At 32.7% G+C, this 24281-nt stretch overlaps 1 protein-coding gene across 1 annotated transcript; it reads left to right on the forward strand.

The window, feature by feature from the left end:
- Positions 1–2164: 2164 nt before the first annotated feature.
- On the forward strand, positions 2165–7153 carry LOC127711852 (uncharacterized). The gene is made up of 2 exons (XM_052218016.1): positions 2165–2497; positions 5012–7153. Exons 1-2 carry the CDS (start codon positions 2167–2169, stop codon positions 6244–6246), a joined length of 1566 nt encoding a protein of 521 aa, XP_052073976.1. The 5' UTR covers positions 2165–2166; the 3' UTR covers positions 6247–7153.
- The last annotated feature ends 17128 nt before the right edge of the window (positions 7154–24281 follow it).

Consider the following 24281-nt stretch of genomic DNA (forward strand, 5'->3'; position numbering starts at 1 on the left):
TAAAAATAGTTGCTGATTTACTATGTGGCTATATAGATTTACACAATAAAGTGCAAATATGTTCAGTTTTGGTTAAAGCGGTCAAATAATTTTGCTATACAAGTCAGCCTGAGGTATCCAAACTACTGAAATTTAGTTATGTATCAATATATCATGTATATTGAATAAAAGGAGGACATGTTGGCACTCTAAATTTATGCGGACAAAATTTTGTAGTTGTTGTGTTCCAATATTGCTGTCATTTGTATTATACATTAAATCCTGACATAAAAATAGTTGCTGATTTACTATGTGGCTATATAGATTTACAAAATAAAATGCAAATATGGTCAGTTTTGGTTGATCGGTCAAATAATGTTTTTATAGGAGTCAGCCTGGGGTATCAAAACTACTGAAATTTTGTTACGTATCAATATATTGAACAAAAGGAGGACATGCTGGCACTCTAAATTTATGCGGACAAACATTTGTAGTTGTTGTGTTCCAATATTGCTGTCATTTGTATTATACATTAAATCCTGACATAAAAATAGTTGCTGATTTAAGATGTGGCTATATAGATTTACAAAACAAAGTGCAAATATAGTCCGTTTTGGTTAATGCGGTCAAATAATTTTGTTATGGGAGTCAGCTTGAGGTATCAAAACTACTGAAATTTTGTTGTGAGACAATATTTTGATTAAAAAGAGGACATGCTGGCAATCTAGATTTATACTGACAAAATTTCGTTTTCACATTATGTTCAAGTTAACTTGCTGTACAGGTTAGGACTGCACCCATCTGTAAGAAGCTATAGAAGTTAGTGGACGTTCAACATGTTCAAATGTCGTAAATCGGATAATAAGGGTAGAAACCTTTACCTATAAGACTCACAATCACGCAAAACACTGGATGCGTTGACACGGCAAGTATCTTCTCGTATAAATACATTACCCGCAATGTGAATCTCAACTCGAGAAACGTCGTGATTACAAATAAAAAAAAGCGGTAGATAAACCGATCAAATGTCTATTCTTGTATCACAAGATTTTAATCTGATTAAAATCTAATGTAATGACACGCGTGTCATGACGGCGATTTTTATCAGATTGGAGAGTTGTAAAAACACAAAAACAATTCGCTAGTAGTATCAAATACAGGTTAGAGTGAAGGGTGGCTCCTGTTAATAGTTTAAACAGAATACGGGCCCGTTCGCGCCCATTCACGTTCGCACCCCGGGTCCGTTCGCACCCTACACGTTCGCACCCTTTTTATTGATTTTGTGTTAAATAATTTTTCAATCGTATTTTGGTTAGTGTATTGCAATAAATATTTTGTTTGTTCATTGTTTTAAAATGAAGTGACTTTCTAAAAACGATTTTTGTGTTGTATAATTTTTTAATCGTGTTTTGGTTATTGTATTGCTATAAATAAGTTTTTTTTCATTGTTTCAAAACACCATATATCAACAGTAATCATACATAATTCACATATAATAATTAATCCACAAATCAATTTAAAACAATATTTCATTTAAAAAATTTAAAAATTGCCGAATTTTTCTTTATTTTGAGATAAATATGTTAAAAAACATCTTATAATTCATCAGGTTTTTGAATTAAAAAAAGGGTGCGAACGGACCCAGGGGGCGAACGTGTAGGGTGCGAACGTGTATTGGGCGCGAACGGACCCGATACCGTTTAAACACGCTGCAGGAATGAACCTGTTGTTCAATGGTTGTCTTTTGCTGGTTTGGTTTGTAAGTGTTTCTTGTTTTTCGTTTTTTTTTATTGATTAGACCGTAGGTTTTCCTGTTTGAATGATTTTACACTAGCCATGTTTGGGACCATTCATAGCTTGCTGTTCGATGTGAACCTATGTTCCGTGTTGAATACCGTACTTTGACCTATAATGGTTTACTTTTTACAAATTGTGACTTGGATAGAGAGTTGTCTCATGGGCACTCATACCACATCTTCTTATATCTGTTTAAAATGTTACCTGTCATGAATGAAAGTTGTCAACTCTGTCAATCTGTGATTAGCAATTTTGCAAAATTCCCGGTTTAGAGACTAACAACTGCGACATTAAACACCAAACAGTTATATTAAACTTTGAAAATAAAACTGCTTAAAAACTTTTGGCCTTAATTAGTGAAATTTAATGATTTCTATTTTTAGATTCATCATGGACGCAAATCCCAGAAACCAAGAAAATGACGACGATGAAAATATGTATGGAATGAGAAAAATTCTGTACCTGCAAAAATACGGTGTTAAAAGTTTTCCTTACCGTGGAAGGCGTAGATACACACCATCGATTTCCAAGCCTTTAAACGGAGAGATTGTTATATCAAATGACGTGTTCGGGCTGGCAATCAGGCAGTTTGAACGAATTTATAAAAAATGTTTAGATAGAAGGAAAACTCAAGAACAGTGGATACTAAATCTTAGATATCCTGACAAATCTTCAAATGAATATCTGGAATACTTACAGAATTGCATTTACTATAATAAAGGTAAGAACGATGTAATGACTACAAACAAGAAAGTCCAAATCAGTGGAAAGATACCAAGATTGAAATACAAAAACGATTAGCTGAAGATAAAAAGACATCGTCATGATCAAAACGGGAAGCAACAAAGAGAAAAAGATGTTTGCAAAATACTACACAGAAAAAGAATGACCTGTAAAAATACTCACCCCACCGAAAACAGGGTTAAACTCAGGTGCTCTGGAATGAAAAAAAAAATTCTACTATTCTAAAGTAAATGTTGCACATATCAAGGCAAATTCGGTAATTAGTCGCACCTGGTTATTCACATGTGAGGACCAGTGGACGGGATGTTCTGAATTCATAATAATGTATAACAAGTTAAAACGGCATTACCCTTTATATTATTCCTTAAAAATAGAAAGACTTTGTTGTTAATTATCTGTGAAGTTACTTGTTGAAAGTAATAATCTACATTTCATGTCCCATTAACATGGTTAAATTAATATTTAAATTCTACGCAAAAATGTACAACTTTTTGATAGACCAGTTCTGTATTCATCGAGTCGCAACAATTACGTAAGATTCAATAAAATTTAAGTCTTAGGGTTGAAGTTAAATCAGTCATTAACATAACACTTTATAAATTAAGTATGTCCGAAATCGCTTGTCTGCATTTATCAAAATCAGAAGGCCTTAAACACTAAAATTGAATGCTTGGGATGTTTAAGTAATTGATAACGTGACGAAGTATATACGGCCAAAGGGGATTGACAAAAAAGCCGAATTCGTCTTAGACCAGAGGGAGTTTGAAATTTAACAACTCACTAGCAAACAAGACGCAGACCGTAAAGTTTCCGTAATATCATGAGCTTTAAGTGCTTCGAGTGCACTGGGATATATGAGATGCAAGCACTCACTGTTATGGGTATTGAGTAACAGAACATCAACAATAAATATGAAAATTAGATTTTGAGGGATGCTTTTTCTTTTTATCGTTGAGAATATAGTATATGAATTTTGCTTCATATGATATCAAAATAAGGTCAAACAGTGGAATGTACAATCAGTACACACTGTATAACAAACTGTTTATTGAAACTGCAACACATATATAGCCGATACTAAAGTACATCATTTATATTTTCGGGTAGTTACAAAGTTAAATGTTCCTTAACCTTAAACAGAACATTTGTATCTACGATTCCGTTTTTAGTAGAAAAAAGCACTATTATATATATTACTGAATCTCATATGAATCGACAAAGAATATTAATTAGCGTACAACGTAGACAAATTAAATGTTTTGATATACCTGCATAACTGTGATGATTGATGATTAGATATTTAATCCGGTGCCAAAATTGTTATGAAATAAATCATGATTCGAATTGAAATGAAAAGGAAATTTGGTATACGCAATATAAACATCAAACCAACAACACAGAAACAAAGAAAACACTCAAAGTTAACATGCAGTCTTCTTTAATATACAGTGTCTTCTTTATTTATAGTATCCTCTAATTTGATAAGTGGCGTGAAAAAGATAACTGAAAAAAATATATATATATATTAAGATCTTATCACGCACTGATCGACCGACAGGATGGGTCTTTGTATCGTGTACAAATAAATTTCTGTCGTGGATCTTTAAATACAATAATACACGTACTATTCTCTATTGTGACATCTTTACTGAGTGCGTATTTGCTTAATATATCACTGGGCATCCTTATTTTGTTGACTCACCTGGTATCGCTTGCTTCGGAATTCATTTAAATCGACGAGCTCTTGTTTTTCAACTTGATAATGTACTTAAAGTGGAATCACTAGATTTGAACAGTAGTACATTACTATTTGAATTAAATAGCGTACATATCTAATATACATAGAACTTCAATAGATTTCAACAACGTAAAATGAATCGAAATCAGACATCATCTATAAAACAATATTTAAAGATAACTTTTTTTGATTAAAATAAAGGCGATATAAGGTTGGTGTCAAAATCAGATAAAGTGTTTATAAGACACCGAGGCAGCAACATAAAACGGTTCTAATTAGTGAACTAAAGTGAATATAAGACCGATGTTAACTATATATTAAAATAAGATGTTGTATGACTGCCAATAGACTTTCTATCGGAAACCAAATGACAGAAGTTAACAACTATTATGGGTCACCGTACGTCCTTGAACATGAGCAAACCCATACCGCATAAACTAAACAATGGACATTGTTCAATATGTGTGCTTCTAATTACTTAATTAAATGCATTTACATTACTTTTACATAAGCTTAAAAATACCATATTACGCAATTCTTTAAGTATATCTGAGTAATCGATCATAATTCAAGAATGTATTAACCTTCATAAATACTCGAGACAACAATTGACAGAGCAACGCGTTCGACAAAACTGAACCAATTATCTGCAAAAAGAAGAACATTTTACTAAGAAATGGTATTCGTAAAAACTTTCGATTATAAAGACATTATTTAAGTGTTTATTAAAATGTATAAATTATTATTTCAAAGATAAATTGCCTTGGCCAGGAAATGCTCACAAGGACAAATTCTTGTACGAACACCTAGTTAATACAATTGGTACCGAATTGATTATACACAATAGACAACGTCTATATATCATAAATGATATGATGGAGAATTTAATTTGTGAGTCTTATATGGCACAAATATCAAGCGGAAGTCAGGCAGAAGGACTGGATCTACCAGGTAGTGACGCAGATGTGATGTATCTTATCAATAACGTAGAAGTAATTCAAAATGTACATAATATCAAACACCCAATACAACATAATACACTGGTTATGGAGTCAGATAACGATCACCCAGGATTTACAAGACTTAGATTGATCAAACCAGGGGAAGAGGAATATGAGTTATTCATATCTGAATGCTGCGAAAGAACTACAAATGGATTATATTTATCAGCAGATATATTTCTTGAAAAGTTAAAGCAGAAATTTGTAGATTATCAGCTATCTTTACACGGCCCCTCTTTGTCCGATAAAGATCATAATTTTGACTTTGCATTTTGCCTACGAAGTAAAAGTTTACCTTACAGTGCAATTCCGTGGGTAAGGCGTCATCGACACCAATGGCCTCCTGATTATGTTATTAACAAGATTAAAAAATACGGATGTCTTTTAGTACCTATAGGACCCAAGACTATGTCAGAAAGTCGTTTATTATGGAGATTGTCTTTCTCTTTGGCAGAAAAACAACTTGTACATTCATTTAATTTCACTCAACTCTTATGTTACGGTCTTCTAAAATTAACATTACAGCGCATCATTGATACAAATGTTGATGTCAAAGATTCATTATGCTCTTATTTTCTGAAGACCGCTTTATTCTGGGTCTCAGAGGAAGTGGATATTGAAATATTTCAATTAGTTAGATTGTTTTATTGTTTTTCTCTCTGTCTTGATAAATTAATGCTATGGATAAACAACTGTTACTGTCCGAACTATTTTATACCTAAATATAACATGTTTCTAGGAAAAGTTGACCAAAGTAACAATAAAACACTTCGGAGTGTATTGAATAGTATAAAGTGTGGTGGAATTGATGGTTTGATAAATAATTTATTTCCGTCTGAGAGTGGAAATCATCGTTTATTAAGAACAAAGAATGAAACTTCGTTCATTATGTTAGACTTCTCTTTTTTGAAGAATGGTGTAAACCTAAAACATGCAACAAACCTTTTGCATTGTCATAAGTTACTGCAATTTGCTGAACGTTTGTAAATGACTGAATCGTCTAAATTTATCATTGATATATGTAAATATTATTATGGCATAATCAGTCAACATGCAGTACAATGTCTACCACCACCAACAACACTTAGTAAAACTAACAACATACACAAACATTATTTTAAACTTTTCCAAGACGGTATTAGGACAGATGCTGTGTCGGGTTGGTTGTTGTACGCGTCCTATTATTATGTGACAGGAAAATACAATGTAACACTCAGACTGACCGAGTATGTTTTGTCGAGATGTAATCATGGTATGGTGCAAATAAACGGTGATATATGTGATGAAGAACACATGAATACTTATAGACGAAATGTAAATTCCAAAACTTCATTTAAGGATAGGATAAAATTAACAAGTGTAGGCTGTGTAAGATACATGAGGCATTCATCATTAATACCAGAAGAACTACAGCTTGAGGTGGAAGAGGTGGGCATTTATATACCACCAGTTGTTATGTCGTATTGTCTAAGAGTTTTATGTTATCATCATCTTGGTGATATGTTCAAAAGAAAACAGGCATTACATAATTTACATTTAACAGTGAGAGATGACTATTATGTTACATCATATGATTTATCTCAATCAGAAACAATACTAGGAGTATGTTACGAGATATCAGGAAATGATTTCACTGCTTTTCAGTGTTATTCCGAAGCTCTAGATAATGATAAATATGTATGTCGTACCGCAAAAGCAAGGAAATCAAAAGCTTGTATGGCTATTCTGACACTTTTCGAATAAGGGAAATCAAGGAAATCACGACATGTTTTTAGATCTAACATAAATTGTTAGGATCATTGATTTTTGAAAATGTTATGTAATATCAGCAATTAAGACCAAAGCAGGCCTCTTAAGTTTAATAATTTAAGAAATAAAGTGGCTTAATGGTGTAGGTAGTGTCCATTTAGTATAACTTATAACACAACATTTAAATGTTATACTACTAGTATATATGTAGGACTCAAATCTAGGTTGGTTCCAGATCTATGGCAAATTCATAATCTATGGTAAATATGACGTCACAATCGCCAAACAAATAATTTTATGGCAGTTTTTTGTTTTCTCCAAATCTATTGCAGATTTTGATATAACGTAATTTTCGGGAAAAAGAGTACAATATAATTCCACGCCGCCGCAAACGATGACGGTTTTGTTATATAGAAGCACAAGAAAAGGCCAGTTTTCAAGGACCCTAATCCATAGATTAAATTATATTTCAGAATTCGAGTTTACGGTAACGTACATCCCTGCAAATGAGGAGATGTATCAATCTGATTCGGATAATATAAGAATACTAGCGAACTAACCCAAAGTCATTCGTAGCAGCACAATTGCTGGTGAAGGGAATTTCATGCAAACGAATAATTGTATTTTATGCTATGCTGTTTTGTTAATTTTTTTCATATCCCTAGGCACTCTTCAAATTTGTGTTAAACATAATCTACAGCATTTTTCAGCTATACCGTATTTCAGCGACATTCATACAATTTTTCCTTTTTAAAAAAACATTCCACAACGGTTAAAAAAAAGTTAAATCACAAAAATACTGAACAGTGATCCCAGGTCCTTTAACTTTAATATATTACCATGCCTATTATGAAAAGTAACAGCTATGCGTAGGAACACATTTTCTGAAATATACACTTCTTACTGTCCTAAATGACATTGCAGCGTATTCGCGCAACCCTGGCGTTTCGGTTTGAGCGTTCCTGATCAAGTTTAATCACGAAGAGCACTTCGGACGAACAACATTTATCTCAAACTTACTTGCGAGTTGCGACTTCTTTTTTGTAGACTTAGATCTTTTCATTCCAGGAAAGTCGTCTGATCTGTAAAATTTATCATTTCCCTGATGATGCTAATTTACCTGACTGTTGATTTATATGATGGGTGATTGGTTCTTGTATCGCGACGTCTAACTTATCTTGATCCTTTTGTAATAAATAAACATGTGTAATAAGTTGTAAGCATATTACACATGTTACAGAAAAACTAAAATAGCAAATATACCGAACTCAAAGGAAAATTTAAAACGGAAAGTCCCTTAACAAAAGGCAAAGTTAAAAACTCAAACTCATCAAACGAATGGAAAACAGCTTTAATATTCCGTTCGTGGTACAGGCATATCCTAACATAGAATATGTTAGATTACACCTTGTTTTATAGCTAGCCACACCTCTCACTTGTATTACAGTCGCAAAATATTCTATTTATATATGGACAACAATGCGTGATCAAAGCAAGCAGACGTAAATGTAAATTTGTCCAAAACTAGGGTACGGCAGTCAAAAGTGTGTTATAACCTGAATCATTATAAAACAAACAACTATGTCAACAACAAAATAACATAATTCCATGTAGACACTCCATACACAGAACACATTAACAGAAATATAAGGCAAGAAAAAAAAAATACCATAGTTCAATAACACGTATAGAATGGCGGAATGTGTAAATACCGAGTCATGCCAACAGGATATCACAAAAAAATTACTAAACAGTACAGGTTAAAAATATTCAAAGACAAATAAAAAGATGAAATGAATTCTAGTATTGAGGAAAAGTCCGTTGTATCAAAACATCAGACTGATTCCCATGTCTACTACTGTGGGTTACACTTCTGTAAATATAGACAATGCAATTTCCCATAAGAACTCCCTTTACGGTTAAAACTGTGCCACTTTTACTATGAAGTTTCGTAAAGAATGGAAAGTTGATATGCACTACTATTGTATTCAAAGGTCAAAACATAGGACTGTGCGGTATGTTTTCGACATTTATATGCGACGAACTTCTTTAAGTTTAATCTCATACTAAAATTTTGTATTACCCCTCCCTTCACTTTGGGTCTTCCTCAATTCAATTTCCCCGCTACCATGTATATTTATACAAGTAACATTCCCAAAGAGGGGCGAAAGATACCAGAGGGACATTCAAACTCATAGATCAAAAATAAACTGACAACGCCATTGCTAAAAAAGAAAAAGACAAACAGACAAATAATAGTACACAAGCCACAACATAGAAAACTTAAGACTAAGCCACACGAACCCCACCAAAAACTGGGGGTGATCTCAAGTACTCCGTAAGGGTAAGCAGATCCTGCTCCACATGTGGCACCCGTCGTGTTGCTCCTGTTATTACAAACCCGATATATAGTCTAAAAAGTAAAATCACAAAAATACCGAACTCCGAGGAAAATTCAATCGGAAAGTCCCTAATCACATGGCAAAATCAAATGACAAAACACATCAAACGAATGGACAACAACTGTCATATTCCTGACTTGGTACAGGCATTTTCAAATGTAGAAAATGGTAGATTGAACCTGGTTTTATAGCGCTAAACCTCTCACTTGTACGATATTCTCATCAAATTCCGTTATATTTACAACGATGCGTGAACAAAACAGACATTATAAATAAAAAGTCAAAATATACGCACAGCAGTCATCACTGTGTTACAATATCAAAACAAACAATTATTTACAAAAAAGCACAAATTTAAAGCATTTATCAAATTAAAAACCACATTCATTGCTTCGCGTGTCTAACGTCAGAAAATGTAAACGTCACATAAGAAGAAATTTTGTCATTCAATGTTTATTCAAAACAATTTTATAATTTCACATGGGGAATGTTGGTATACAGGGTTAAAAAATCAAAAGTTATGTTAGAATTAATTTCAGAAATAGACCGAGATTTAAAATTGTCCAGAAGTTCTTTAGAATTTTTAAGAATCCACATATGGTTAATACCACTAACCGAGTAAAATAAATTTGTCGTTTGTCGTTCAAAGTATTTTCAAATTTATAATAGAACAATAACATAATGACATATAATAGAAGAATACCATAATGTGAGTCACGTGAGTCACGTGATAAGAACCACAGAAACACAAAAAGTCGCATATACAAAACACACCAGCAAAAATGAAAGATAATACAAACACATTGACGGGATGTATAAGTACCTAGCCACGTCAAATGGATATCACAGAAAACAAACCAAACAGTAATAGTAATATTAATAATAGAACAAAGACAAATGAGAGAACAATATAACACGTTGCTAAGATGATAAACAACGTCAGTACGCAGAATCTATACTTCAAGACCATCATGTATTATTTGTGAAGTTGATACGGAATATTTATCAACAAGGTCTTGGTACCTTCCGATGAACTTTTTTAGAAAAAGGACGAGACGTTCTTTGACATACCCCTGGTTCATCAACTTTCTGCTCAGACACTGGTGACGTTTTACAAAGTCTGAGTGGGAGCTGCAAGCTCTTGAATATCGAATAAGTTGGGAAATGTATATCCCATATGCAGGTGAAGTTGGTATATTGCTACTAAGGTGGGGGAAATTTATAATTTTAAAATTAAAATCGTCTCGTTTGTCATAGATTCTGGTACTGAGATGACTGTGTATGTCAAATTCGAGATATACGTCTAAAAATGAGGCAAAGGAAGCCGTGTCGGTTGTTTCTTTAATTTCTAGTTCTGGGGGATATATTAATGGAACCCAATCAAAAAAGTTCGGATTGTTAATGGAAAGAACATCATTAATATATCTAAAAGTGAAATTAAATAATCTGGCTTCTTTGATCTTCTTGTTTTTGACAAGTGTCTGAAGGAACTCCGATTCATATGAAAATAAGAGGTTGGCAAGGAGAGGCGCACAGTTCGTTCCCATAGGAATGCCGACAATTTGTTGAAAAAGTCTACCTCCAAATTCAACAAATATGTTGTCGATAAGAAACTCCAGCATACTGATCACTTGTTCTTCTGTGTAGCATGTTTTACCCTTTTGTTCACTATTAACAAAATATGCCTTATGATATCCCAAAGTAATAAATTTATAGCGTATGCTACCATTTTTATGATGAAAGGCATTGTGGATTATTACTATCAGGCGATTTTTCAATTTCACGTGGGGAATGGTGGTATACAGGGTTGAAAAGTCAAAAGTTTTGATAGAACTAATTTCAGATAAAGACCGAGATTTAAAATTACCTAGAAGTTCTTTAGAATTTTTAAGAATCCACATATGGCTAATACCACTACGGGAGTAAACAGTTTCACAGTATTTCTGAAGACCCTCTTTCACTGCGGACAGATTTTTAGTCAATCTAATGGACAATTCTTTAGTGGAACAAGCAGATGAGCCGGCAATGTACCGTTGTTTGTGAGGAATTTTGTGGAGCTTAGGTATCCAATAAAAACAAGGTAAGTCCTCCGATTTGGTGTTCAATGTAATGTTCATTGAAGCCATGCACGACTTATGATTTGCTAAAATCTCATCCTTGTCAAATGATATGTCTTTGTATGTGGGATTACCGATGTGCTCATTTATTCCTAATTCTTTTACAAGATATTCGTAGTAATACGATTTACATATAAAGACAATATTATTTGAAGCTTTGTCCGCAGGAACAACAACATACTTATCATGAAGAGATGATAGACATTTCACGGCCTCTTTGTATCTGAAAACGGACTTTGGTCGATCATTCACACAGTTTTTCATACGGTATGTCACATTCGTGAAAAGGGAACGGGATTGTAGTTACGACATAAGGAACATATCCGATATCATCTGTGAAACGGATATTCCATAACAGTCAAGCAACTCGTGATGGCGTCCGTAAATTAAAGAAGGGATGATTAAAACTTCACCATTTGGAACGGTTGGTTTAATAGCTTCCTTGTGAGCAGCAACCCTCTATCATGATAGGAAATACAAGCCCGGGAATATCGTATGAATTGGCAGATATATACTCCGTATGCAGGCGCTGCTGGAATGTTGCTACATAGAAATGGAGAGTTCACAATTTTGAAGCTGAAATTATCTCTTTTGTCGTAAAGTTTTGTTTTCAACCGACCCTAATTGTCAATTTATAGATGTAAGCCAAGTTATGTTTCTGTGAGAAGAAACATGTAGATCATATCTGGGAACTAATACGTCACACACAAACAAAATACATTCGAATATCTCCCTAAAAGAGTCGTGGTTTGTGAAACAGCTGTATATTCAAAGTGCAACCTGTAAGTGCAACCTGTTGTGCATACATCAATTGTATAATACAATTTCATTGTAGTTCTATCATATATATGGTTAAACTGGTACTTCAAATATCGTAAATCAATGTTTAATTTAAAAATCAAGACAAAAACCAAAACATTTGGGAATTTAATGAAATTCCAACGAAACAAGATAGGGTTCAACGACAAGAAATGGCATTTTCCGACTACATGTATGCACGAAGTCCAAGTCAAGGACATCCACAATAAGACAGCATAATTTGGAGATAGATATTTTCCACAAATTGTCTGCATTCCTATGGGAACGAACTGTGCGCCTCTCCTTGCCGACCTCTTCTCATTTTCATATGAGTCGGAGTTCCTACACGCACTTGTCATAAACCAGAAGATTAAAGAAGCCAGATCATTTAATTTCACATTCAGATATATTGATGGTGTTCTTTCCATTAACAATCTTAACTTTTCTGATTGGGTTCCATTAACATATCTTCCAGAACTAAATATTCAAGAAACAACAAACACGGACTCCTCCACCTCATTTTTAGACTTATACCCCGAATTTGACATAAACCGTTATCTCAGTAACAAAATCGTTGACAAACTGGACGATTTTCATTTTGAAAATATCAATTTCTCCCAGAATAGTAGCAATATACTAACTTCACCTGCATATTATGGGATATACATTTCCCAACTCTGTTACTCAGACTTTGTAAAACGTCACCAGTGTCTGATCGGTTAGTTGATGAACCAGGGTTATGTCAAAGAAATTCTCGTCCTTTTTCAATAAAAAGTTTATCGGAAGATACCAAAACATAGTTGATAAATATTCCGTATCAACTTCACAAATAATACATGATGGTCTTGAAGATTCTAGGTACCGGCTATGTTTATCATCTTAATTACGTGTTATAGTGTTCTTGTATTTGTCTTTGTAAATTATTAACCTTAACTGTTAAGTCCATTTTTGGTAACATCAAGGGTTTCCCCTGGTTCGATTCTATTTTTCTTCACGTCTTTTGCTAAAACAATATATTTTTCGCCACTTTCAATTTCGTAACTAACAAACACACATTTTTCTTTTAAAATCTTCCTTCTCTCTAACCAAAAAAATCAGTTTGCAACATTGCTATATAAAATTAAGAAGATGTAGTATGATTGTCAATGAGACAATTCTTCAAAAGAGACCAAAGTTACTAAACTATAGGTCACTGTTCAGCCTTTGGCAATAATCAAAACCCAAACCACATAGTCAGCTATCAAAGGCCCAGGGATGACATAATGTAAATCAATTCAAACGAGAAAACTAACTATATCTATTATAATTCTTAATATACATATTTCATCCCATTGTAATGAATAAACACTCAGTAATAACAAACATTTAGTTTTTAAAAGATACTGTAGAAGTTCAATATAGATTATGAAATCGTCATTTTTTACTTCTGCTGGGGAACACGGGATTCATCTTCAATAGTTTATAAGATACTTCCCGTCTAGTTTAAAAATAAAGACTAAAGTCAGAGATTTTTCGTACTTTTGAATATTTTTCTTCTCAACAATAGTTTCATTTTCCGGACTAATAATTAAAAGAAACGTTTGGACGTAAAACTATGCCTCAAACTTGTGCGTCACTAAAACGAATGTAAATTACCTACTTCAAAACAATTATTCCTATCAAAAGTTATTAGATAGAATTTAAAGTCAGATATATTTATTACTTTTGAGAATTTTTCGTAATAACAACAGTTTTGTTTTCGAGACCATCAGAAAAAAGAGGAGACATAAAATATGCGTCAAACACATGCGTTGCTAAAAGGATTGAAAAATACGCACTTAAAAACAATTATTTCAATCAAAGTTGTTAAAAATTCTTTTAGTGACATGTAAAGCCATTTAATCACATCATTTCATGAAAGAATACAATCTACACATGTATTAATTATAATGCTTTGTTGCCGATAGCTATAAAATACAATCAGCTGATTATTGATTTTCTACCAAAATCGTAACAAGTACAAGATGAGTTCCCAGTATCATGAGTATTGTCTGATCAGGGATAACTTCCGAGAAACCCGAAAAAAGTAAACAAGATGGACAAAATGGAACCTTTATATTTCTTTCGCAACATTCTTTCGCCAGTAACGTATTTTTATCGCCACAATTTTTATTTTTCCAAAGGCGAAAATGGCGACCGCCAGCGTATAAGTCCGTATAAGAATACAGGCAATCATTCCAAAAACCTCAAGCACTGTTTTAAAAAATGACGCAGTCTACTTTAAGTTACTAATGCAGAGTGCTGTAAAATGCGAAGGTTTTGATATTATAATAAAACTGTAAATTGGGATTTAATTGTTGGATACATTTTTATTTTTATATTATTAGATTCAACTTGAGAATAACACATGATTAAGTGAAGTATCCATCATCACCACATTTTCGAAGGCCATCATTTACTGTTTATATGGTAGTAGTAATATTATAATAATATTTTGTCGAACCCTACGACGAGGTTTATTTACAATTTAAACGAGATAAGTATTTACATGGTGTTCCTCTGGTTTTTGTGAACTTTTATATTCCACTGTACAAAAAGGAGATTTACATCGTCAAAGTAGAGAGGGATTTGTTATTTTCTAAAATCTCTTTCTTGAATTATGAATGTGTATAATCCGGATTTCCTGATTTGTTGTATATTCAAATATGAGGAAGACTTATTCCGCAATAAATTATCACAATAAAACAGAAAAGGTAAGTCTACATGTCAACATATGGGTTTCGATTTGTCCATGCGTCAAGTGTCAAGCTTAAATAAGTTGTGACAGGGATTTACTAGATGGTATGATATACAAATCAGTTGTACCAACGTCTGATCAGTCAAATATTTTCTTTCCCTGTAACACTCAAAGTAAGTCGAAGCTGGATTGAGCTGGATTGTGTGGGCCATCACCCATCTCCTTTTATACCTTTTAAAGTTTTATACTATTTTTACTGCAAACACACGATGATATTAATAGCTTAAATCCGTTACTAAAGGTTTTCGGTATCACCAATAAGAAAAAAAAAATACTACAAGTATGAAAATATCAAGATAATACTTGATCAAAGAATGCTAATATTTGAAGAAAACGATTTCAAAGTACACCAAGCAATTCTCCTTTTCATGCGGGACAACAATGCAGGAATCTAAGAACAATACTGCAAAAGTAGCAATAAGTAACTCTGAATGAAAAGTATAAGAGATTAATATTGATTACTACAAAAATGAAATACTAAAGCTGTACTATCTCCTAAGAGTAATAATGGTATTGCAGCATAATACAATATAAATGTTAAGAATTATTTTTATATATGATATCTAAAAAACGATGCACAAAACTCTTTATACATTATATCAGACATCTGTGGCATTTCAATTTTTTTCGAATATCACAGTTTTGTATCCTTTTATTCTCACTTTTTGATTGTCTGTTCCATTTGATAATTTAAGTATCATCAGTTTTAAAATCATTGTAGCTGACTGCATAGATGGTGCTGATGATAACTTCAAAGCTAACGGTAGACCTTTTACTCTTGGTTTTTTTTTTTTTTTTTTTATGGCATAAACATTTTCTGTTAATCACTAATGTAATTCTATTACCAATCTTTGTGTTAACCACTTGTGTATTTGTGTTAACTATCTTTATGTTAATCACTAATGTATTTGTGTTAACAATCTTTATCTTAATCACTAATGTATTTGTGTTAACAATCTTTATCTTAATCACTTATGTATTTGTGGTAACAATCTTTATCTTAATCACTTATGTATTTGTGGTAACAATTTTTACTTCCTCCAAATGAGAATATTACGAATCACGAAGAAAATTAAACATAAATAATTTTTAATCTTATTACAAAGGCAATCAAGTTATTGTTTATTGTGTTTTGACATTATACAAGTTCATTTTACTATCACCAGTTATATTATAGTGGAAATACAATACTAATTGATTTCATAATTGATACCTTAACAAAAAGAAAACTAGGTCTACACAAACACAACGTTTCTATTGAAAACGCAGGCTAAACGTCTCCGTTGGTGGTCATATATACTTTATTTTTGTATGAATGTTCTTTAATTCAAAAACAAAAGCTGTACCATTAGCGCATGATACGCTTGTCACACTTTAACTTCGTCTTTATGCTTTTTGTGAATCTATATGATCAATTAGAAATACCGTGAGTACTGCTCAAATAGACTGCTGAAACCTACGCAACTTAAATTTTACCCTCTGGATTACGAATTAATGGACCAAAACGATATGTGTGTGTTGCTACGCATTAGAGACATGTTTTGGAAATCTTCAATATTTGGATTCTCTGCTCCAGAATAATCGTCTAATCAACTTTTCATCGATTGTGCCTAGTCCAAAATTTGCCATTTTGATCGACTGTGGATTTGTATGGCCAATATGCATGAGTGGCAATTCACGCATACCATGTCGACATACCAGTTCGAACTCCTTTTGGAGTTCATGCGATTTTCTCAGTTTGTGTTCGTGGCTTTAATTAGTTTTCTTTAATTTAACTATGCGATTTGAACAGTGGTAAGCTACCTTTGCCTTTTTGAAAATATTTTACTGAATCTTCTGCAGTACACAAATTGTATCTATAAAAAGCATGAAGGTTGGTAAATCTTACTCACTCAAGAAATGCTGTATCAATGTGATACAATAATTTATAAATAAATGATGAAAAATATAGTGACGGATTTAGGCAAATTAAGAAGGTGAGACTTATCAATATGCAATTAGCTTAAAGTTATCATGTATATGAATGCAAAACAAGTTCTGGAAATAGATGCTATAAAAAATTTAAACAACGATACATTTGCATTCCAAAAAAGCTCATCCTTTGCTTGTCTGTCAAAATTCAGGAGGATATAACCCAGTGTTGTTGATAGTTGCTTTCTTTTATATTTAATTTTCATCAATTTTTTGTCATTTATTATGACGTTGGGTATTTCGTTTGAACTGTTTTCTTTTTTGCAAGGTCGGTCCGCTTCGAACCTGACTGTATCGTATGTGTTTGTGACATTGTTCAAGATCGCACCGTGACCTATAATTGCTACTTCTACGTCATATTGTTGAAAGTGGGTAATCATACCACATCTCCGTATTTGTATAATGGTAATGTTTTCTTAAACTATTGAATAAAGATTGAATGTCAAGATTCCACAAACTCAACTAGGTTACTTGTGTGTTTGTTCAGTGTTAATTTTTTTTAAAAAGTGTGGTTAGCATTTTATGTTTTGATTTTAAGGTAATTGATATTTTTTCTAACAATATTTTAAAATGACTATAGACTAATATGTCGACATATCCGGTCTCGTGTCTTTCCCGTCAAGTGTCGTTTGTTGATTGAAAGCGTTTGATTTTGTCAGTTTTTATGGACTTCCCATTTTGGAATTTACCTTTGAGTTCAGTATACACGTTATACTTTTTATTACCTTGATTTGACTTCGTTATCGATTTGTGAAATTTGAACATTGGTAAGCTACTATTGCCTAAATCTGTACAAGAACACAATTGTGTAGTGGTTTAACATGTTTCTCGTGTGCGTCCTTTTACCTATGTGTGAGACTATATCAAGGGTTCAGAGCAAAAAGGTGATATCTGCATTTTTCACTGTTATGAGAAAATCAAGTTTTAAGTTTTAAAACCTTCTAAAAATTAAGGTTTTCGTCAAAGTGAGTTAATATTTGGCACAATTTTTAGGAAGATATAGAAGTATTTTGTATTTGTATATTAAAGAGAAGTCCCATATATAAAAGGTAAAAAAAGTAAGTCAAAGCACATAGAACCATTTTGCCCTAGGTAAAAATGACCGAACTAAGTAAGGCAACAAGGTTCTATATGCTAATATTACCTTTTATGTTTGTCATTTAACATGTCATTAGTAAACAAAATATCAAAGATAGCTAATATTGTATTACAGGCATTTGTCTGGAACTGTACTTTTATGTTTCATACACGTCATCTTCATCCATATCTGGCTCTGGTAAGTTATCTTTGATGGATTTTCCACAGGGACGATTTTCATAATATGAGTGATACGTTGCAGGAATCACCCCACTGCTGCATAGAGATAGCAGATCTGCTTTTTTGGCCTCAGAAATAGGCAATTTGGTGTCATAGGCAGGAGCCAGGGTGACGCTTTGCATTGCCCTCTTACGTCCCCGTAGTCCACTTTGTTGGATATTAACTGTCTGGAACTTTTCTTCTTCAAAACAGTAATTGAAAGATATTGCGTCTGGGGAAGCTTTATCTACCTTTATCCATTTAACAAGTAGCCAGTTTATTGTTTTATTGTTAACAGTCTTTTTCATGTTGTTGCACATTTTTTTGCAAAGAGATTTTAAGTCAGAGAAGTCCCGAAAATTCATTAGAATTACTATGTAAGGGTTCTTCTTTCTGGCCATTAAAACAACTGTATCCGACTGTGAGGGATGATAAATCTGTGTATTCTTCTTTGCTCTTTCAACTGCAGAGTGAATGGAATCTGCTTCCATCTCTGAATGTCCACGCTCAAAGAACTTGTGATTTATTATTTCTATACTCTTATGTTGATTCAATGCGTACAACATTGCAGAGGCAACATACTGATTTCTGTTTTGTCCACCACAGGTGTCTGAGTAAAATGTAATTTCCTTCAAATGAGCTTTCTTTTCTGCAACGGAGTTTATATGCCCCGTCCTCCATTAACTTCATCCCATAAATACCAGGTCCCTTTTCCATCCCCAAGTGAGTAAAAGGACAAGTTGTAAGTTGACAGACATCGTTTATAGTATAAATCTCCAACCATTGAACATGGAGTGGGTAATACTGCTTCTAAATCAAAAGTTGAAACAACAAAAGACTTGTCAGTTTTGCTCTTTGTTTGTCTTTTGTCTTTTGATCCCTCGAACTTTCTTTGTTTCTTTGATGACGTACAAATTGTTCTTCGTCATCGTCATCCAGTTCTCCTCGCTGTTTTTTCTCATAATATACAGTTCAAATAGAACATTGATCTTTCTTTGGTCTATGGAAAGCTAAGTTGCATTCTGTACAAAAGCTTTACCTGTTGATATTTATCTTACATGGTTTCTTTCCTTTTTTCTTACAGAGCTCTTCGTACAAGTAGAACATCTTTTTCAGTGATAAATTTGCACTGAGATACTGCCTGTATGTATACGGAGTCCATTCCGAATAAGATTTTTTGCTATCGGAATTCGGATTGATGTTGGAATACGTGTATGTTAGGTGTCACTTTTATACAAAGTATGTCATAAGATTTATACACGCTAAAACGATATATTAAAAGACGCTACAAACAGGAAGACTACTTGCTTGAACAGGTAAATAAAACAAAACTGCGCATACTTTGGAAAGCAAGTATAAAACGTACTCACTTCTACAAAAAGCATCATATGTTTCCCAAGAAAAAGTCATCATAGACTTATGTCAATGTTTAAGAGACACCTAGAGAACAGAGTGAGACGACCAACACTCAGGCTGATTTTGATGTGAGATAAACAAATATATGGAAATCGTGTACCCCATAATGATATTGTTTTGACAGAAAACTGTTATATTTTTTCTTCTGTCAGACACATTGCAATGCCAAAAAATGACTGACCTGTTCTAGAAAAACTTCTCACAGTACTGTCAGGTCAACAGTGAACGGTTTTTTTTTCCTGTGACATAACCTGAAAAACTCTAAATCTTATCTATCTGGTAACTTGTACCCAGCCTAAGTGTGATATTCAGACGGGACGAGAATATTACAGAAGAAATTAAGAGCACCTTACCGCTTTCGAAGACCCAAACAATTCAAAAAATTGATATACCAACATTTAAATATTCATAAACACTATCTAAAATTTATAAAATTCCAACCATTTGAAACCATTCAGAACTAACCAGGACAATCACACAAACAATTTGAAAAATCTCATGAAGTTCGCGAATTATTTTGGATGAAAAGACTTCAATATGTGGGACAGATGGGACGAGAATATTACAGAAGAAATCAAGAACACCTTTACCGCTTTCGAAGATATAAACCATTCAAAAGTTTGATATACCAACATTTAGATAAGCATAAACACAATCTGAAATATATAAAATTCCAATCACTTGAACTCGTTTAGAAACAACCAGGACAATCACACAAACAATTTGAAAAATCCCGTGAAGTTTGCGAACTATTTTGGATGAAAAGACTTCAAACAGCTTATCCTCTCGGTCTCAATGACAAAATATTGAGACAGGGGAACATATCTTAAACTTCTATTGATGTCATGAATATTGTCGATAAAAGGTTAAGAAAAAATAGGTCTCATGGTAAATGTATAAACCGTAACATACGTACATGTATTAAACATCGTATAAATTATACACTTGCTGATCTGTTATCTATAATTAAAAATAATGGTAGACATCAATTATTATGCAAACTTGGTCATATACCAATAAGTAAACTATATGATATTTTTCTGGAATGTGATAAAATTTCATTAGAGCTCGTTGTGTGAATACACCCGTATTATTCCAGTCTTTTGTCATCACAGGCTGTTTCCTAGTATCGATAAACCTGAAAATCATAAACGGCATTTTCTTAAATTAAAATATATGAATAGAAGTATTGATTTTATTAACTCATCTGGTATATTCAATAACTCTACCATCCATAGCCAAATATATCCATTTTTTGATAATACAGAACCACCTATTATTTCGTATTCGTACAAAAAAAACAGCAGAAGTTTGATTTTTAGTTATATGTCGGTAACATCAGACGTCAATATAGAAAATAATGCTCTTTCCACTTGAGACTATGAAACATATAGTTTTAGATATGTTCCCTATGGCCATGTTATTACAGGAGACCTCAACATCGTTGAAGATCGTGAGGTCAAAACCTTTCTTTAGAAAGGACCTAAATATCGTCCTCCGTCTATTATAGATTGGAAACAGTGTCGTCAAGTCATTACAGACGCTCTATTTGCCTACTGTAAAGATTGGTTTAAACGTGAAAAATCTGATAAAAAATCTCGAGTCAGTTATTTAAATAAAATTATGAATACTGTTGTTATTCATATATCTCATTTTGAAAACAACTCTGAAATTAATACTAGGGTTCATGATATACCAATTTCTAGAATAAAAAAAAAAACTTGAAGTACTCGCAAAGGGGTTTGTATTCGTACCGGCAGACAACGCAGCAAATTATGTAGTGGTGATGTGACGCATATACTACAAGGAAGTTCTCAAAAACGAAATCATCAAATCTTCTACATTCAGATCCGTACGCTCCACAGAGAGTCAAATTGTAAACAAGCATATCACAGCCACTACCCAGCTTAAAGCCTCTTCTGAACATTTGAAAGTCCCGACTATGTACTGGTTATCTACACTACTCAAACAACCATTTAAATTTCGTTTCATCTCCGCATCTAGTAGTGTTCTACCACTAATCTGTCAATGCTTCTATCTACCTCTCTTACTACTATCAAAGAACTTATTATCAACTTTTTTAATAAAGTTGATGAAAATAGTGGTATTAATTATTTTTGGAGTGTTAAACATTCTTTAAAGGTTTTAGATAAAATACGTGCTTTTGGTGGTCCTTTTAATTCTGTTGACAGTTATGATTTTTCTACTCTCTACACTACACTTCCACACAATCTAATAAAGAAAAAGTTTTCAGATTTTATTAGATGGTCTTTTGAAAAATTTCATTGCAAATTTATTTGCTGTAACTCGTTTGAGGTAGTAGGTATTCCTATGGGCACTTATTGCGCCCCTTTAATATCAGATTCCTGTATTGCTATGAATCACAGTTTATGGCCAAACTCAGTAAAAAAACGCCATTGTTACATTTGGTTGACACATTCAACAATACCTACCGTTATCTTATTATATTTGTTCGTTAAAACAACTAGAGTTCTCTAAATATACTATCGAAATTTACCCAAAGGAACTTACTTTAAAAGAAACTTACTTTAAATAAATCTAACATAAACAGCAGTAGTTGTCCTTCTCTAGATTTAGACATTTCAATTTCTAAAGGGTAACTCCATACTAAAATTTACGACAAAAGAGATAATTTGTTATTCCCTATTGTTAATCTTCCTTTTTTAGACGACGGCGATGTTCCTTTGGCTACACCATACAGTGTTTATATATCCCAACTCGTTCGTTATGCCCGTGTGTGTAGTGATGTCATAAATTTTAACTAACGTAATCAATGCATCACTAATAAATTATTAAGTGAAGGATTTCGTTACCATAAATTACTTAAAACATTTACTTAATTCTTTCAGAGATACAAAGATTTTATTAGTAAATTTTGCTGTTCCTGTAGAAAACTTATTAAAAACGGTATTTCACATCCTAAATTTTACGGTAATGTTGTACTAAAAGCGCGGAAATCACTAAGTGATCCGTGTAAACTCATCGACCTTTAAACAAACTTATTAGTAAAGCTTAAGGTTATCTTATTAATGTTGTAATAAGATCTTCGAATATTGTTTTTATTGGATCTAACATCGATTTTGTAATCAACAAATTAAAACATAACTAAATTTGTATTCTTTTCGAATAGTTTTTGGGATGTATAAATACACATCCACGTTTATTTTCAGTTTAGAGATTGCTGTATATATCTATACATAACATGATACATTTTTATTATAAGGTTATATCCTAACGATCTTACTGCCTGTCGATACTTTTTTTTTTGGCATTGCACAAGTCATGTCTTAATTCTTTGACTGTCCATGGCGTTAAAACACTAAATCCATGGGATGTGTTTTAATTGATTTTAGTCTCTGATGCATGATTTTTTTATTGTTAATTGTTTTTGGCTTTTAACTAGCTTTCAGTAACTGCGAGTACTCTCAAATCGTACTTTCGGGTTAAGTTGACCTGTTGACAAAATTTGTACTGTATTTCTTTATTTCAATATTTACGTATTTTGTGTTATATCTCGTACCACTATGTTTGATATGTGCCACCTTTGATAAGTATTTAGTATGTCGATAAATTTTCAGTTTCGTACTCGAACTCTAAAGAACAAATTTGCTAATTTTGTAAAAAAAAAATCGTACTCCTAGCAACAAAATTATTATATTAAAATTTACCTGTGTATTTTGTTTTATTTAACACCATTTTGTCCCATGTTATAGTTGGCTTATTGACACTCTTACTCATCTTTTTTATCAATTCCTGTAACGTCTATATTATATAGGCACCTACGTTTTAATATTGTATTTATATTGTGTCATAGATCAAACTTATTCGTTTAGTATATGTTTACTTGTTTTTATATTAATGTCTTTTTGATCGAGTTAAGCCATTTCAATTGATATTTTATAGTGTGTTTTTTTATGTTGTAATGTTACACTACTGTATCGAGTTAGGGTGAAGGTTGGCGCCTGTTAAAACATTTAAACCCCGCTGCATTATTTTGCCCCTGTCCTAAGTCAGGAGCCTGTTGTTCAGTGGTTGTCGTTTGTTGGTGTGGATCATAGGTGTTTCTCGTTTCTCGTTTTTTATATAGATTAGACCGTTGGTTTTCCTGTTTGAATGGTTTTACACTAGTCATTTTTTGGCCTTGATAGCTTTCTGTTCGGTGTGAGCTAAGGCTCCGTGTTGAAGGCCGTACTTTGACCTATAATTGTTTACTTTTTATACATTGTGACTTGGATGGAGAGTTGTCTCATTGACACTCATACCACATCTTCTTATTTACATTAATACATTGCTAATTTTTTTCCTTTTTTCTTTTATTCTTATAACCATTTTCAACTATGTTTCTTCAAAATGCTGGATTTGAATGAGCAAAATATTTGTTTAAATTGCTCATTAAATTTGTTAATTGAATGCAACCGTTTAAGTTGTCCTAGTCTCAAAATAACTTGCAAAATATAATTTGGTCCAAAAACCTAT

Source organism: Mytilus californianus, unplaced genomic scaffold (genome assembly GCF_021869535.1).
Source record: "Mytilus californianus isolate M0D057914Y unplaced genomic scaffold, xbMytCali1.0.p SCAF_8, whole genome shotgun sequence".
In the NCBI taxonomy this organism is placed as follows: domain Eukaryota; kingdom Metazoa; phylum Mollusca; class Bivalvia; order Mytilida; family Mytilidae; genus Mytilus; species Mytilus californianus.